The 20,173-nt window shown below is 32.6% G+C and overlaps 1 protein-coding gene across 1 annotated transcript in view; it reads left to right on the top strand.

Moving 5' to 3' along the window:
* The first annotated feature begins 3,257 nt into the window (after positions 1-3,257).
* The window catches only part of LOC143082654 (glutamate receptor U1-like), a 35,260-nt gene continuing 18,344 nt past the window's right edge, over positions 3,258-20,173 (top strand). The window contains exons 1-2 of the mRNA XM_076258453.1: positions 3,258-3,645; positions 16,718-16,905. Of these exons, the coding sequence (XP_076114568.1) occupies positions 3,363-3,645; positions 16,718-16,905 (471 nt within the window). The 5' untranslated portion in view covers positions 3,258-3,362. The remainder of the gene's footprint in view (positions 3,646-16,717; positions 16,906-20,173) is intronic.

Below are 20,173 nucleotides of genomic sequence, written 5' to 3'. Positions count from 1 at the left end.
TTGTTATAAATCATTTATAGTCAAGAAATCAACACATTTTTGTTTAAAAGTGTCCAGGTTTTCACAACAATTTATTTCATTTGGTAGTTTATTCCAAAGTATAGATGTACTGGTATTTGAATATCTTCACTGTCATGATTAATAAATAGTAACTAGGAAGTAGAAAAATGTTTGCGTAACCTCGATAAAATGCATATATACTGTCTTCTGTCATAAATACAATTACTTTTTGACTTTTATTTGTCCTTGTTGGGAAGTAACTAATGCCTATGTCTAAATGCCATATTTTCATATCATATTGAATTTGTGTTTCATTGTACATCATTGTGTCAAACGTCAGAGATAATGTATTGAAAGAGATTCTTGTTACTTTTGATTTGATTTTTAAGTAACACCTTGTAACACATTATTTTTTATTTGTCGGCAAAAAAGATACACTTGTAATACCTGTTATGATCCAACTAAAAAAAATCGAATATATACAAAAATTAGGAGACGTGGTATGATTGCCAAGGAGACAAATAAACTGAATGCAAGCAATTATAGGCAACCGTATGGCTTCATGGTCGGCTACAAAAGAAAGATCCGACATGAAAAATATGAAATAATTTGATTGAGATATAGCGGCCTAATTCCTAACAAAACAATTTATAAAAAAAAAACAAAAATGGCTTATGAACCAAAAACAACCACTAAACGGCATTCGTCTGACTTTTGCGCTGTGATTTTGTCAGGTTTTAAGGACTTTCCCCTTACTTTGGAGTTTGGTTCTTTTGTAAGAACCTTTTAGAGTTTCATTGAATGTAAAAGAGAGGCGAAAGATACCAACACAAAACACACCAAAAAAAAAACAAAAAAAAAACCGGGGGGTTATTCAGTTGCTCAGGAAGGCGAAGCGTATCCAACCCTACATGTGTAACCCGTCAAGTTGCCCATGTCAGTGCAAACCCGGTGATAAGTTTAATTCAGTAGCTCATGTGCGGAGAAGAAGGAACGTGATTATAGATACGACAATTGGAAACATACCCGTCGTCATTTGTGAAACAAATCTTTCGTTACGATCAACCAACTAGTGATGGCATGGCGTCCGTTAAATTTACAAAGGGATGATTTCAACTTCCCGATTTGGAATTCTTGGTTTCAAACATCCTTTTGAGAGCAAACCTCTTTCAAGGAGGGGGCTCAGGCGGCCACGTGGTGAGGTGTATGCTTGCACTTTTAAATGGAAAGTTCACAATTAGGAAGCAGAAATCCTATCTTTTGTCGTAAAGTTTTGTTTTCAGCCGACCCTCATTGTCAATTTCTAGATGTAAGTCAAAGAAGGACGAAAGATACCAGAGGGACAGTCAAACTTATAAATCTAAAATAAACTGACAACGCCATGGCTAAAAATGAAAAAGATAAACAGACAAACAATAGTACACATGGCACAACATAGAAAACTAAACAATAAGCAACACGAACCCCATCTCAATTTATGATGTATACTTACTGTATCTGTTGAAACCTTTCTTAAGTTCGATTAGATAGATGCGTTCTACGTAGTCATCAAATTTTTGATTATTCATTGAGAGAACATCATTTATAGCGAAGATCTAGAGCGAAGTTAAAAATTTTAATTACGTATTTTCTGTCTCCTATGAAGTTCCTGTATCAATTACTGGTAAATTATTAAGTCAAGAATTTATTACTTAAAACCTTTGGTTCATGCGTTACCCATCTCTAACTAAGGGGTAAAATAGTGGTCACATGAATAATGATTCAATGAATTATAATTTAACTATGACTTATGCAATGCCAAAAATAAAAGTATCGACAGGCAGTAGGATAGTTAATCTCTAAATATAAAAAAATGAACGTGGATTTGTATTTATACCATTGGTTATCAATAAATTTTAGAATAACTAAATATTATTGTTACAGACATTCATGGCCCTTTATTTTGTAGATACCTTTATTTTCGAATTTTAAAAGGTCATGCTCCTTTCTGCTATGACGTAGCTTTCAATCTAGTTCTCTCAGATTTATACTTTCTATTGTTACCTGCGTCTGTGTGTTTTGTATCGATATGATGAGTTAAACCGTTTTGAAAACATTTGTATATTTTTTTTGGGTATGTTGTGCTGTTACACAACTGTCATAGGTTGGTGATAACATGTTAACCGCACCACTTTCTATATGTGCCTGTATCATGTCAGGAACATGTAATTAAGTGGGTTTCGTGTTTTGATGTTAATATTATTTGTTTTTCGTTTATTGTTTTGTACAATTTGTTATGCTATGTATTTGTGCTATTGTCCCATGTTTGGGGGAGTATTTGCGACCTAAAACATAAACATTTAATTCAGTGTTTTCGTTTGTATATCATATTTGTTTTTCGTTTATTATTTGTACATACATCAGACATTTAGTTTTCTCGTTTGAATTGCTTTACATCTGTCATTTGTGGAACTTTTTTTTGTAGCTTGCAATGCGGAATTCGTTTTGCTCATTGTTGAAGGCCGTAAGGTCGTCTGTTTTTGCTTACATTTACGTCATTTGGTCTTTAATAGAATATTTTCTCATTGGCAATCATAATTTATCACATCTTATTTAGTTCTATAGTAAATCTGCAACATGTGCTTGTTCCAAGCCAAAGCTAGTATTAATTCAGAAGTGCTGTCTTTCTAAGTATTTCAACGTTCATGGCTACAGCATGAATCATGTCGTTCGTTGTTTCTTTTGAATTGTTTCACATTATAATCTATGGACTTATTATAGGTAATTGCATTGTTTGGAAGACCCTTGTGGTTGAATGTCGTACGATAACCTGTAATTATTTATATCTCTGTCCCCTGGTCTTTAATGAATAATTGTCATTTTATAACATTTACTAGCTTTGTCGTGATTTTAATTATATTGTTTTCCAAAGACTTTTTTCTTTGTAAATAAAGCCTTTTATGATTAAATCTTAATACACATAATCGATATGGCAATAGTTAACTCGTCACCATTTAGCTCAAGTTTTAACATTGTAATTATGAATCTTAATTAAATGAGGGTTACAGCTAATAATTTATTATTCAATTTAATGAAAAATAAAGCTGACAAAAAGATGAATAATTGAATTTTTTCTCGCTATATTTTCACATGATAATAAAACTTAAAGTTACCAGAAATTCTCAATACTAATGGAACTACGTAATTAAAATAGAAAGGTATTTTTAATAGGATATTATAGAACAGTGCTATAGGATATCGATAAAGGTAGTATTTATGATGTATTCATTACAGCATTTTCTCAATATTTGACAGAAACATTAACAAGTATTTTTGAAAATATCGGTATTGAATCGCTACAGCGAAAACATCTTGACTGGGATATGGAATATTTTGAGAAATGTAATTGGACAAGAGGAGGTGGTGTATTGACAGATAAACCTCATTGTCCAAAACCTTATGGACAATTTATTTACAAAGAACAGTGCTTAGTTTGTACAACAGATACTATTGCAAACAGAGTAGTTCATTCAAACAATACGTTTAGAAGTTTTATAAAACAAGAGCCACTTTCACAAATAACTAGCACTGCAATGCTGACGATGCTTTCTCTGATTGTCCATCTCAAATGGTCATCTGTCTGTGTCATCTTCGACAACGAAACAAGTAAGTTACAATAATAAGCTATATGTTTTGTATTAATTTATTTATAACATAATTTGTTGGGATAATATGAAGAAGTAACAATGAAACAACTCTCCACCAGATACCAGATGACGTACATATATACTTTTCGACAAACATACGTTCACATAAAGTTACTGAAGTACTGAACATCGGATGACCGCATGTTCTGGTGGATGGTCAAAGGCACTTGTCTCAGAAAAAAATCGCATCTCTATACCTGAAAGTTAGGTTAAGGTACATAGATATATTTTTTTCTGAGACAAGTTCGTGTGTGGATGATGATTGAACGCCAGGAAATTCATCCTCACCGTAGTACTGAGCTATTATAGTGTAGTGAATCATTAATTTTGTTATCAGCATACTCTGGTTTGTTGTTTTTTGACATAGGTAGGGCAAATGCAACAGAAACTACATATTTAAGCCTCCAAAACGAATAGCAGTTTAATAATGATTAGAAAAATTAGAAACCATTTATTTAATAAGGTAAAATAATTGAACGTTGCTTCGTTCTTGTACATCCATCCCAAATGAATGGAGCCTTGTAATTTAAACTGGTATGATTTGAAATTTTTTTATTCAAACTGTAAATCCAGTGCGGAAGCCGGAGTTACCAGAAACAAGTGAAAGTAGGATAAAAAATGTGAAAAAAATTGATGACAGGAAAATGAGTGACTCATTCTATGTTATTTTATTCATGCCCTCTGGGGAAACTGTCCTTAACTTTCTAATTCAAAATCTTCCCCGACCGACTCTGTCGACCTTCGACCAACCCTCGTTGTGGTCTATGATTGTGATGGTAAGGTTTTTGAGATCAGCTTTGGCGTGCCCAGGTGATCTCAAATGACAACTTACGGGTAGGTCGGGCTTGCAAGTGTAGTCACTTCGATGACCATTCATACGTTTGTTGAATGGTTGCTCTGTCTCGCCAACATACTACATGCCACATCGACACTGAAGGAGGTATACAACATTCTGGGTTTTGCAAGTTACATTGCAAAATATAGTGTACATAGACCCAGTCGAGTGGCAAGTAAATGTTTGAGTATTTAGTATTTGTTGACAAGTCAGACATCGTCTGTTACCACATGACTTGCACCATTCTGCAGTTGAACAGCTTTTATTTGAGGAGACATCAGCTCTCACAAATTAGCCTTTCAGACTTGGTGGTCTCCGAAAAGCTAAGACAGGAGGATTGGGAAAGATCTTGGATAATTTAGGGTGTTTGGCAATAATTTGCCAATTGGCACGGATCAAACGTGAAAGGTTAGTAAAGGCTGGATTGTATGTTAGAACAAACGGGACTATTTTGATGCGCCTCTTCCGTTTGTACTGTAACAGGTCATTGCGGCTGTTATTGTTAGCGTGCAAACCACTTAGAAACATCATATCTGAGAATAATGTGACTTATATTACAAATTTCACAGCTCAATTTAAACTGACTGTAATGTATGACTTTGGTAGAAAAAACTTGAAAATTTCATTTTGGACTAATGGAACATAAACTTTCAATATCATGATGAGTTTTGTTGATTTTTTTCTTGTTTGTTCTACTAATTTAAAATATTTCCACAATTTTTACAATGAGTTAAGTAAAAAATCCAAGGTATTGAAGAGTCAAGGAATATTGACCCCCTTTTTTCACCTGGTGTATAAAATGATCAAAAGTGCAGTCATGGTCATTTTACTGTTTTAATTTACTATCAGATGATACAATTTAAGGTATTAAACTTTCATTTGAGATAATAAATGGGATTTTTTCAGTGGATTTTTTTGAGTTTTTGCAATGTTTACATCAGGCTATGTTATCTGCCAAATACATGCTATGACGCAATGATATAAGGAATACAAATCAAATAATTTCATTAAATTGATGACAATACTTAATATATATATATCTATATCTATATATATATCTATATATATATATATATATATATATATATATATATATATATATATATATATATATATAGATATATATATATATATCACAGTAGCATGGGTTCGAATCCCGGCGAGGGAAGAGATAACATTGTTGGGTTGATGTTTAGACGAGTTGTATATATATATATATATATATATGCCTTATATATCATGTACTGTATTACGACGCTAGATTAAGTATTGTCATCAATTTAATGAAATTATTTGATTTGTATTCCTTATATCATTGCGTCATAGCATGTATATATATATTGATCATATGTTTAGTAGTAAATACAGTAGTTTTGCATATTTGATAAATAGCCTGCTGTTTAATCCATATCACACCCCTACTTTTTTTTTTTACATGAAGTCAGTTTTGTTTTTTTTTTCGCTTAAGAAAAATTTTCCTCAAAATAGGTCCAATAGAACGGTCATTCGTGCGTGACGCAATTTATTGAATGACGTCATTGTTTGGTATGTGACGTCACGAACCAAACTCCCCGGCAGTTCCAGTTCCGATCCGCATACGGGCCCGAATACTACTCTACATTGATGGGAGTAAAGGAAAACCGTTCCGGAACGGAAACGATCACTGTCCGGAGTTTGGTCACGAACGTCAAGTTTTCATATTTTTGGCACACTAAATGGAACTATAAAAAATACAAAACACTCAAAAAAATACAATAATAAACAAAATATTTTTAAAACAACAGCACACAAATTGTAAGGTAACCTAGGTGCTTCGGATAAGTAATTGTTATTTTGGAATACAATGAAAATTTCATTAGGCAACCACACAACAGAAATATAAATAGATAAAGACGTTCCACAATATAATTTCTAGTAGAAGAGTTCATGTCAGTCTGTTCGGTTCTTTCTGACAACTGATTTAGGCAAATTAGCAGCTTAATGATAATCGTAGACGTGCCACCATGTTTTATAGTGAAAAAATCCTGTTTTTTTTTCATTGGAAAGGTTTAACATCTATAGCTATAATTAAGAAAACAGAAGTGTTTAATTTGACGCAGATTTCTCACGGTGATAAAGATTCATTGGTGGCATGTGGCTTTTTTCTGCTCTTTTGGTATGGTTGTTGTCTCTTTTTTTTTTACAGTGAACTATTACATTGTGTATATTTGGTTGTATCTGTCACGCACAAGTCATTAAATTTCAAAATGAAAAGTAGAAGATTCATGTAGTTGAAACAGATGCATTAACTATAATAATTCTAGAGGTTTTCGCAATACGTTATTTGTAAATAATTTCCGAATCACAATTAAAACTCTAGCTTCCAAATACCAAGATAATAGTAGACATGAAAAAACGAGGAAAGGTCTCTAAATATTTTTTTAAGAAGGTAAATGGTCACTTATTATAACTGCATACGTATCCGAATATATATATAAACACGAACTCATTAATAGAATCTTTGAAAGCCATTCTTTATATATTTACAAAAATTTTAAATGTCAATTGTATTCGCTTGTTCCTAGATAAGAGGGTCTAGAAGAAGGATGTTCCCCTTCAGTATCCTTTATTTCTTTGCTCTTTTATTACTATTCTTTATATTCTATAGACAGCAACGAATCCAGGCATTTCCTAATATTTTCATGGTGGTAAACGGAAATGTCTTAAGCATGACAATATTCTTTTTATTTTTTCCAAATTAAATGTGAAAATGTTTTCATCGCATAATATACGTTCTATACATTTATTATTTCACGTTTAAATGACATTTGCATATAATCAAATTTTAGTTACAATTTAATAGTAGTATTTAAAGTTTCAAAGAAATTCGACATGTCACTGTACCAAATAAACTATGTAAGTTCATGTACTTTTATTTTATAAACATGAAAATCTCTTTGTGACAATTTATACATTGTGTTCAATGGCATGACACATACGTCTTATAAATGCTTAATTAAACATTATAAAAATGTATGTTTGTCATTTGTCTTAATGGAAACCGATTTCCAGTATGATTGTTTATATATATTATTTATTTGAACTCATTTACATTTCCAAAGTATTCATGGAAAGTTTACTTGGCAAACAACATTCATTTAAACAGGTACTTCATACAAAGATTACTTATTATCATAAATCGTTTTTCTTTATCAAAACAAAAATAGTAAATAAAAATAATACCAATATAAAGCGTCATCAAGCATGTCAATTAACTTATATAATTTTGCTTATAAAGCCTCGGTCACACCATAACGGATAGCTCGAACGGATGATTTTTTTTCAATCCGTTCATGTCCCTTAGACGTCCGTTCTTATCCGTTAGACATCCGTCCATATCCGTTTCATGTCTGTTTAGCGTACGCTTTATCCGTCGACGTCCGTTCTGTCCGTTCATAAATGTTGAGCATGTTCAAAACTTTGAACGGAAGTCCAACGGATGAAGTGTTCGTTGAACGTCGAGAAGGCGTCCGTTTCGTTTCAGTTTTGTATCCGTTACTTGTCCTTTGTCGTCTGTTGGAGGTCTGGTAGACAAATTCACCAACGGACTTCTATCAGATGTGTAACGGATAAAACGGATGTTGAACGAATGTGAAACGAATTTCTTCCGGACGTATAACGGATAAAACGGATGATGAACGGATCTGAAACGGCCGAATAAATCCCAATTGAAAATTTCACGTCAGAAAAGTCCATCATTGGTATGTCAGAATTCTTATTATTCATCATCGATCTTATAGTAAGGGCACGTCTTAACTAGCAGGCAGTTCTTATTCAGGCCAGACACTACTCTTTGGCGGTATTTTGATGAATAAACCAAAACCAATTACACAGAAACTTTTTGAAAATATTGATGCGATTTACATGTATTATTATTGCCTTTTGTCGCCTTTAATTTTTCCATATATCTTGTTCATCCGTTTTATTCGGTACGCTTCAGTTACGTGTCCGTTTTATGCGGTACTCGTCCGTTGGCTGTACGTTCGACATCCGTTCTGTCCGGTACGTTTCCGTTTCTCGTACGTTGCATATCATGTGTATGTCCGTTATGAATTCGTTATTTGGTCAGTACATCAACGGACTCCCAATGGATAACAATTTTGTCAACGGACAACTTTTATTTTTCATCTGTTAGACGTCCGTTTGTGTTATCAGGTGGAAAATTTTTAGCATGTTCAAAACGTTGAACGTCCGGTAGGCGTCCGTTTTTGTACGGTACTCGTCCGTTTCGTTTCAGTTTTGAATCCGTGACTTGTTTGTTTTACATCCGTTGGAGGTCTGGTAGACAAATTCACCAACGGACTTCTACCAGACGTTTAACGGATAAAACGGATGATGAACGGATCTGGAATAAATGCCAATTGCAAATTTTGCTTGCGAAATAGCAATTGTAGGTTTGTCAGATTTTTTGAGTGACATGCATTCTTATTATTCATAATCGATCTTAGAGTAAAAGCACGTCATCACTATCAAGTAGCTCTTATTCAGGCCAGACACTACCCTTTGGCGGCATTTTGAAGAACAAACCAAAACCAGTAACACAGAACAGTTTCTCGTACGTTGCATATCCGGTGTATGTCCGTTATGCATTCGTTACGCGTCCGTTTTATTTGGTCAGTACATCAACGGACTCCCAACGGATAACAATTTTGTCAACGAACAAATTTTATTTTCATCCTTTAGTCGTTTGTTTGTGCTATCCGGTAAGGTGTGACCACAGATTTAAACACGTCGTTATAACAAAAAACATATTAAATTGGCTGCTGACATAATAAGTAGTTTATACCACTACTAAACAACAGGCCACGAACATGAGAAAAAAACAGTTAATGCATCTATCCGAATTAAACTCCTTATGTCGTAAATCTAGATGTTAATATTCTTCAAAATATGTATAATACGGATATTTGTGTAGTCGGAATCATTCGTAGCAGTCCTTCCAAGTAGGTAATATGTGAAGAAGAGGGGCGAAAGATACAAGAGGGACAGTCAAACTCATAGATCGAAGGTAAACTGATAACGCCATGGATAAAATAAAAAGACAAACAGACAAATAGTACAAAAGAAACAACATAGAAAACTAAAGACTAAGCAGAACGAACCCCAACAAAAACTGGGGTGATCTCATCTGCGCCAGAAGGGTTCACAGTTGGCATCCGTCGTGTTGCTCATGTTATTACAAACCCGGTTAATTGTCTTATTAAGTATGTCACATTCGTGGTGAAAAGAGAAGCGGATTGTAGTTATGATATAAGAAACGTATCCGATATCATTTGTGAAACGATTATTCCATAATGTTCAACCAACTTGTGGTGGCGTCCGTAAAGTGTACGAAGGGATGATTACAACTTCACCATTTGGAATTCTTGGTTTAATAGCTTCCTTGTGAGCAGCAATCCTCTATCGAGGAAATCATGATAGGAAGTACAAGCCCAGAAATGTCGTATCAAGTGATGTTATTCCGTAAGCAGGCGCTGCAGGAATGTTGTTACATAGAAATGGAAAGTTCACAATTAGGGGCTTAAATCAGCTCTTTTGTCGCCAAGTTTTGTTTTTAACCGACCCTCAATGTTAACTATGTCGACTTCTTACAGACAAACATGACAAGACGAAATAACAAGTTTCAGTGGGAAAGGCAACCGTGGAAGATAAATATAACTGAAGTTCATGACCGGCTGTCATTTTTTTTTCAAACTAACGAGTTGGGGACTTGTACCTGTGTTATATTAAAGTATTTGATTAGAGATCACCTGTTTTAACATGTATTTTCATGGACGAATATACTCATCAAGCCATAGTTACAAACTTTGAGCTAACACCAAATCGTAGCAGTTCATAAATTAAAACCTGCTAGTTTTGTCGAACGCTTAACGGAAGTACACAAACGAACAATTGCATGTAGTTTTCTGATGCTTTTGTAGTATGCAAAATTATTCCAAGTAGAATGAAAATAGCGTCATTAGTTGATTTGCCAGGTAAATTAAGAGACGAAAGAGTAAAAAATCATAAATATTCATAAAAAAAATATGTTATCGAATAGAAAAAAAATATAAAGAAGTATAGATTAATACCAATTAGCATTTAGTATACAAAATAATTGATGAGACTGGAGTTTGATGTCTACAAATAACGAAAATATTCAATTAGAATGAAAGAAAAAAATTAAGATATCATTAAATTGTTAATGAGGCAATTATCTACTAGAGACCAAAGGAAATGTAAATATATATAGGACACCGTAAGAATGTTAAATACAAATATAAATTTACTGATTTTTTTTATCATAGAAAAAATACGTTTTTCAGAATGGTAGCTTATTAGTTTGAGAATGGGAAGATTCAGTATCTATAATAATACTAAAATTACGAGGTCCAATTTATCAGCCGGCATCAGGTAAAAACGACATATCAAAGAATTCAACTTTATATATAGCTAATATAGGACAATTGTGTAGATTAAAAAGTACACCACTCCAGACCCTTTTGTTTTCCACATAATTAATATTGCCAATAATTAACAAGTTCCGGGTCGAATCCGGTACCGATACCAAAAGTATATTCACCTGTTACCCATTACCTTATCTGTACGTTCCGCATCTAACAGGCGCACCACCAAATGGTGTATTTGATTTTACTATATACACGGGTCATAATCACAAAGTCGACACAACTAAATTCAATCATTGTCAAATTGTTCCCTATTGTAGTTTTTTAATTAGTAAAACTTTCTAAGTTAACAATACGAATACTAAAAATTTGGACTAAGGCGTTTAGGTATAGTTTTCAATTTGTTAGCGGGCATGACGCAAAACAGCGAATCAAAGATTTGAACTTTATTGGACAATGCTGTAGTGGCTGTTGATTAAAAAATACTCAATTCCAGGACCTGAATATTACCAATAATTGAAAAGTTCCCGGTCGACGGGTTCAAACAGAAAGATTTGAAAGCAGGGAAAACTGTGTATCTTATAATCGGCACGACTGTATCAGATGACAATACCAATACTAAAATAAGGCTTACGCATAGCTATATACTTTAATTCAGTCACGGACCCGCGATATCATGGGTGTGTTCTAGTATATTTAAAAAATCTGTAAAATTAAATATTTCATGGACATCATTTTCTTACATAAACATTAGAGAATTTATCTACTGCAAATAATTAGTTTCATTCATCAAGCTCAGACTTAAAGATCAGTTTGTACAATTCTAGCATTCTTTGCTTGAAAACTTACTAAAAGCACTTGTAATTAGTTATAAACTTTTTAAAGATTATTTTGAAATTCTTCAAAACCAACTACATGTATCTATTGATTTGTGTAGATTTAGGATCACAAATCACAAGCTCCCTATTGAATAGAGTAGATATAATAGACAGTGTCGTCTGTGTTATAAAAATGACATTGGTGATGAATTTCATAACATAGAATGTAAATACTTTAAAGAAAACAGGAAACATTGTATGTCACATAATTATTTCAAAAATGCAAATATTGTTATATATACGCAAATTATATTTTCAAACACAAATCAGAACTGTTAAAACTTTGTAAATTTATAAAGATTATCAACACAGCTAAAATGTATTTCAAATATTGTCTTATAAATGGCCTTGTTTGTTCTGTCTTATATTGAAAATATTGTACATAAATATATTCTCTTTACCTATGTATATAGTTTTTTGAGAATAAAGATACATGTATATAAAGTTCAAAGCAATTCTTCACGTACCTGAGCTAGGCAAAGCTGATGACAAATATGTTCATATAAAGTTTTCTGATTTTAAAATCCTGAGTCTACTTGGTCTACATAGACTGTGTAATAGCGAACGTTTTCTAGTTTCCATCTGATTAAAAGAAATCGTTTTAAAAATCTAAAAAAAAAATAGGAAATGTGCATTTATAGTAGCATCGATATTAAAGCAATCAAAATAGGCTTTCCAAATTGCTCTTATCTAATGCATTTTTTTTTATATATATAAAATTAATTATATAAGCTTTAACTTCTTGCAGAAATAGACATGACTGCTGCTGACAGCATGAAACATTCAGAAATCCAAACAGTAAAATAGCCTTAATGCAAACAAGACTTGAACGCAGAGTACCAAATAAATAAACCATCATATTTAGTTTTCTGAAGTTGTGTTGTTATAAATTTATAAGGCCGTTAGTATTCTCATTTGAATTGTTTAAAATATTTTACGTCGCGGCGTTTTATAGCTTGATACAACACGGTAAATTGTGTATTCTCTGATCATTTAAAGTCGTACGATGATCAATAATTGCTTAACGTTATACGTTCTTGAACATACATAGGTGTCCTATTAGCAATCATACCACATCATCTTATTTTTATGGGTTATTACCAGCTCAGACTTGAATGTCTATTTGTTTCATCTGATACAGCCAACAAATCGTAAGGATATCTTTATGTACATTAGTTGATTAACCTTGTCAAACCAGACGTGACTGTGTATTTAATCATCCTTCAAATCCAAAACAGGCGCTGAAAGATTCTCGTATGTGAGTTGAACGTATGGTATTCCTAACACTCAGAACAACTGTCAACCTTCTATGTTTACACTTAAACATAAAGATAGCATAAATACAGAACTAGTCACTTATGAAATAATCACGAAGTTCTAAATTTGGATGAGGACATAAGCAACGAAGGATACTTAAACTGTCCATGACCACTAAAATATATTGAATTGAGGGTCAGTCAAACATATCAGACTATTAGAAAAAGCACTTAACGATTTATTTTTTGCATGAACCCCTCAGGTTCATGCTTATATATTGGTAAGTTTTGGATGTGTCCATGGGCCACTCGATATCTCTCGGCCGGAAGTCGGAATAAAATTCTCGGAACGTCTCGAATGTTGTCGATTATTTATACAGGTATTAATCTATGCTTTGGCTACGCTAATCTGACTTAGTTTGAATATATAAACTTATTTGCCTTTTCACTAAACATATATGTTTTGATAATAAGCGGTGTGAAAGTTTCTATAAAACAACAACGCTATTATATTTGTTTTGAAGCGATCTCTGAATATTCTGTGTGTATCTAGGTCAATTATAACACGGCATTGTTCAGTGGCAGGATAACATGCGTGAAGAATTAACTACGTAATATAGTCTGTATCTGAGACTACTATAACACATGTGTTATAGTAGTCTCAGAGTGTATTAATAATTTTATCAATGACTTGGGAGAAAGCATTTTGGTTGAAATATTTTTATTTATTTAAATCGGAAAACAGAAAGATAATATGATTTTAACAACAACGCTATTATATTTGTTTTGAAGTGACCTCTGAATATACTGTGTGTATCTAGGTCAATTATAACACGGCATTGTTCAGTGGCAGGATAACATGCGCGAGGATTTAACCACGTGATATAGTGTATTGATAATTTTATCAATGTCTTGGGAGAGAACATTTTGGTTTAAATATTTATATATTTAAATCGGAAAACAGAAAGATAATATGATTTTAAAAATTAAGTTAGTTTCAAAGCTGTTAAAGAAATATATAGAAACTATAAACTGTATTTATGTTTTTATAGAAACTAACAATAATTGAAGTCAGAATATGACCACAAACATTTGGGTGTTACTTTTTCTAATAATTGCAAGTGGTCAGTACATATAGATAACATTTGCTGTAGTGCCACTAAACAAATTTTTGTTCTGAGAAAATTGAAATATATTCTTAACAGAAACAATCTTAATAAGATATATCTTGCATACATACTTCAACTTTTAGAATATGCATGCGAGCTATGGGATGGATGTTGTGTTAGAGATTCTGAAAAACTTGAGCGCTTGCAGTTTGAGGCAGCCAGAATTATTACTGGGCTTCCGCAATTTGCAAGTATAGAATCCCTACTTTTTGAAACTGGATGGGAAACTTTGAGTTCTAGAAGAAATAGACGTAAATTATGTTTATTTCATAAAATACACAGCAATAATGTTCCAGAATATCTTATGGATTGTATCTCGAATTATACAGATGATAATTATTATAATACTAGAAACCGTTCTCACTATAGAGTACCGAGATGTAGATTGGACATATTTTCTAAATCTTTTTTCCCTTCTTCAATTCGAGCATGGAATTTATTACCATTAGATATTAGATCCATACAATCATCTCCAAATTTCAAAAACACCATCCGGAGAAATTACATTTCATTTTTGGTACCTAAATATTATTTCATTGGAAACAGGATGGAAAATATACTACATACAAAACTACGACACAGATGTAGTCCTTTAAAAGCTGATTTATATAGAGTTAATTTAGTAAATGACCCAAGTTGTGAATGTGGGTGTCCATTAGAAGATTCGATTCATTTTTTCTTAGAATGTCCACTCTACATAAACTTTAGAAACCAGCTCTTTAAAAACATTCAACATTTAGCTGATATCTCCATAGAACATATTTTATTTGGAACAGACGAAATTACTGTTGAACAAAACACAATCCTTTTCAGAAATGTACATAGTTATATACGCCATACAAAAAGATTCTTTCATTAATATTGCTATATCTTAAAATGTACTCGTATCCAACTGTTATACTGTTTAAACATACTATATCTATTGTATATATTTTTCATATTGTACTGAAATATATAATTGCTGTCATCTTGAAATTTTGTATATTGTACTTATATGGAGAGGATTATCTTAAGTTGTTATAACTTGTATCCAATCCTATTGTATATTTAGACAATAAAATATGTTTAAACTAAGTTGATAAGAGGTAAATTTAGCAATGATTTGTATATGTTTATATACAAAGCAGCAAATTCATCTTGAACATGTTTTATTGCTTCTTCCCAAGCATACATACATTTGGTTTTTGATGAATAGGCAACTTATTCCCAACATACTGTTAATTCAGAAATTATTGACTGCATTTAATGTGATTTTATCATTTTAGAATAAAATGCAATATTATTTTGCTACATTATGAAAAATCCTGTTTAACTCTTATAAAAAAATTAAAAATGCTATAAATAATTGTGATTATAACCCTGTTACATCTTGCAATAATAAGAGCATTACAATAATTTTTGGGTTTACAGTATTATAAGCCTTATTTGTGAAAAGTGGTCACTATTTTTTGCAGGTGGTTATTCATTTCGTCTGGTGTTGTTGTTTCATTGGCCACGTATTTAAATTGTATAGAGTTACCAATATTTATCAAACATATCCCTGTCACATTCAGTAAGTATCTGCCTGTAATTCAATGGTTGTTGCTGTGTTGCATGATTGATTTTTCGTTTCTTTTTGGGTACATTATATATATATAATCAGTTCGTTCCTTTTTTTGTTTGTATTGTTTACATTTCTTATTTCAAGGCCTATTGTAGCTGACTGTGGTAGGGGCTATGGTTTTTTTTTTATGAAGGCTGTTTGAAAATTTATAGCTGTTAATTTGTGTTATATGGTCTCTTGTGAAAGAATCTCATCGAAAATCACACCAAACTTCTTTTCTATATTTATTTGGTTTACTTTTTTCTTGAAGGTATATCACAGAACAATTCTTATATAGTAGATATTATAAGTCATATATCAAGGTATTTTGACAAATAACCTAAACCATATTCAAATCTGAGGTCCAGAACTTTAACATTTATTTATCTTATATGTCCTCATTGATTACATTACAAATAAAGTGTGTATGATTGTCACAGACAGCCTCAAATAATTATGCAGGATAATTAAAAACTTCCAGGAAACAAATTAAATCATTATCAATTTTTAAAAGTCAAAATAAATTAACCATAAAAAAAGCAACCTGAGGATTAGACGTATGTTGCAGAGTCAATACAATTTCCCTTAGTCACTTAGAGTTTGCAGAAATTGGGAATTGCAATAGATCAGCAATTTGTACATGAAACACAAAGTAAAAATTAAGTAAATTCATTCACATGTGCAATAATCTACCCACTATTACATATTTTCAATAATGATGTGACAACAAAACTCATTAATATTGATCAATATCTCATTCACAGTAAATTTGTTCAAATCAAAAGCAAATAAAATCAACTAATGTTGTTGACCGCAGTCAGCAGTTGTGGGTTCATGTATTGCTTTTCTTTTTTTTTAAAGAAAGCAACTTGTTTTTTCGTTTCAGAACAAGAGGCCATAGAACTCCATGAAGGTTTATCAGCTATCCATGTTTATGCTGTAATGTATTCTATGGAGGAGGTGACATCATCCAAAATTGACGATTTGTTAGCAACAAGTTCGCTACATGAATCAAAGAAGCTGAACTTTACAGTTCTTTGTCGTTTAGAATCTTGCCAGAGTTTTCTGAAAAAGGTATAACAAGTGACAGGTTGAAGCATATGATAGGAAAAAAGTTAAATCACAGAAATACTGAACTCCGAGGAAAAATCAAAAAGGAAAGTTCCTAATCAAATGCCAATATCAAAAGCTCAAGCACATCAAACGAATTGACAACAACTGTCATATTCCTGACTTGGCACATGCATTTTATAATATAGAAAAGTTGGATGAAACCTGGTTTTAAAGGTAGTTAAACCTCCACTGTTATGACTGTAGGAAATTCTCAAGCTTTTGGTTGAAAACGAAGACATTTTGACAGTATATCTAAAGAAAACTTAGAACTTTTATAATCATATTTAAATAATCATTTCAAAGACACACATAAATGAATACTGTCAACCAAAACACGAGTCAAACATCAACAACAAAACATCAAGAATAAATAAATAATAAAAAAAAAAAAAAAACAACAACAATAAATGAGAATGAAAAACAATAATACGGCTCAACTTGTTTAGTACACAATGGATTTCCAATTGAACAAATCACTTAATTAGTGGAAAGGTCCTTCCTTTCACTAAAAATATGTGTCGGTTAGTGTATAGTGAACAGATATATCATGTTAAGGAGGGGTATTTGCGAAAAATACCAGTCGAGAGAATGTAAAATTTCACGAGCCGTAAGGCGAGGGAAATTCATTCTCAAGACTGTTTTTTTTCGCAAATACCCCTCAATAACATGATATATCTGTTTAATTACACCGAATGTTAATGTACTGATATATCTGTTTAATTACACCGAATGTTAATGTACTAAGGGGACGACCATTTGATATTCTGGGGGGGGGGGGGGGGGGGGGGGGGCAGGAGGTTTTGTTTTTGATTGGTTATTTATTTTTGCAAACTAAGTGGACAGATTATTCATTTTCTGCACTATTGAAGCAAGATTTTTCATTTTCATTAAAGCAAGGGACTGATTATTCATTTTCACAACTATATTTTTGATATTCGAAAACATACAATTTTTTAAATGTTTTGTTTATAAATAATACATATAGTATAGTCAAGTCATTATGTAACATTTAATTAGATTAACCATCCCCCTCTACAGAAATGAATCTTTTAAATTCCCAACTGCATATACACATAGTATTATGTTTAGTTATAACTAGGCACTTTTAAATGTTTTGGCAAACCTATTACGCCGAGCGGAGCGAGGCAAACATTTTTTTGAAGGGTTTTGGAGTCACTGAAGGCCCAAGAAGCTATAGAACAAATGATGCAAAATCATGCTTTCTGGGTGTTCGGAAGACCCTTTCATAATCTGAAAATGAAGTTTTGTTTTAATAATTTTTGACAATATTTTGGTCTCAAAGCAAAATGTATAAATTCAGTGTAAGACTGAAGTTTCTAGGGAAAACATCAAAAGACCAATGTGCATGATAAAGCAAAAATGGAATTCACATAGTTAAGCCTGTGGCTGCTGTTTTTTTTTTTTTAAACTCATGATCAAGTTCATAACAAAATTACTAGATTACAAAAGGAATGCAACACTAACAGAATACAGAAGGGCAATCAATGAACAAAAGACAAATAAATAAGAAACATTGATCCCGAAAAATCAGGGCTATAAGTCTGAGGGAAAACAGAACTTTCTTCTTGCAAGGCCGTGAACACAATTTGATATGGAGACAAGCGTTTGGTTTTGAAATTTCCTACATTGAGTTACGGCCCTGTTAAAATAAAGGTGAGGTATGGTTTCCTGAGACAATGTACTTCAAGTTAAATGAAACCAATTTTCAGACATTTCAAGTATATTTAAATAATATTTATACTTGTGTTTCCCGATTTTTTTTTGGGAAAAAAGATGAATTTATGAAGAATCTGGTGCCATCTCATACTTTCGATTAGACCTGCTGAGTTATTTATTTTCTATACATTGCAAGTCAGGTAATTTATTTTCAAACTACCACAGAACAAACCATTTATTTTTGTGATTATCAAGGCTGAGTTATCTATTTTCAAAATCCTCCTGCCCCCCCCCCCCCCCCCCCCAGAATATCAAATGGTCGTCCCCTACAACGCATTGATGATCGTGACGTTACAAGCGTCCAGTCTGATAGAGTATTTTATACAAATATATCATGCTTACAAGGGGTATTTGCCAAAAATACCGGTTGAGAGGTACAAATTTCCAGAGCAGTTAGGCGAGGGAAATTTGATTACCTCGAAACCGGTATTTTTGGCAAATACCTGGCATTGTAAGCATGATATAATTGTTTAATTCCACCGAATGTTCCACCTCAGAAAGTTTATTATAATCAGGTATCATATGAAATTTCGACTTGAATGTATAATTTTTGTATACACTGCAGCTGTGCTATTTGTGCAGTCAAATTGCATTGACCGTATAATCATTTCTTATCATTTTTTTATGTACAGTCACTGACTGTATATATATCTCCCTTTTTATGATAATAAGTTGGTTCTCGGCGGACTACTACACTTTGTTCATCAGTTTCAGTGAAGCGTAATACAAGTGGATTCCAGTTTTATGTGACCGGTTGACAATTCGTTTCCGTTGAGTTTTATTTATGACGTCATTCCCGGAATTTTTACGTCATTCGGTTCAAATTCAATAATGATACTTTTTATCCTTAACATTTCATCTGGAACCATATATTTAGAATGACCATGAATTTGTCATATGAGAATAGAAATAATTCATTGGGTTATTTTTAGACATGGTATTCCCCATTTGCCATGGTATTTGCTAGGGTATTTCCCATCTGCAATGGTATTTGCTAGCAAATACCCCGGTACATGGAATTCCCTAATGGCAAATACCCCGGCAGAGAAAAGAAAATCTCAATATATAGAAATTGGTGAAAAATACCATGTTTCTCATCCAATCAAAATACAGCATTATTACATAAGGTGGAATTATTTGGCAAATACCACGGTAGAGAGGGTAAAAAAGGCATATTATCCTTTTAGCAAATACCCCCGCGGCGTTAAAAATGAACGATATTCATTTGATAACAGTAAATTGGTGAAAATACACTGGCTATTAACCAATCAAAACCCCGGATTCTTACATAAGGTGTAATTAAAAGGTATATACTATGAAAATAAGAGCGAGGGGCTTGCCGCAAGCTCTTATTTTCATAGTATATACTTCACGGCCGACACTCGGCTAACCGAGAGATTGGTCGGTTAATCTATATTGAGTATGTGGCTATATCGGCGGTTGGTCTGTTAATCGGGTTGGCTAATTTAAAGTCTGTTAATCAGATGTTATC

This window comes from Mytilus galloprovincialis, chromosome 7 (assembly GCF_965363235.1).
Source record: "Mytilus galloprovincialis chromosome 7, xbMytGall1.hap1.1, whole genome shotgun sequence".
NCBI lineage: Eukaryota > Metazoa > Mollusca > Bivalvia > Mytilida > Mytilidae > Mytilus > Mytilus galloprovincialis.
This window is presented reverse-complemented; position numbering and strand designations above follow the sequence as displayed.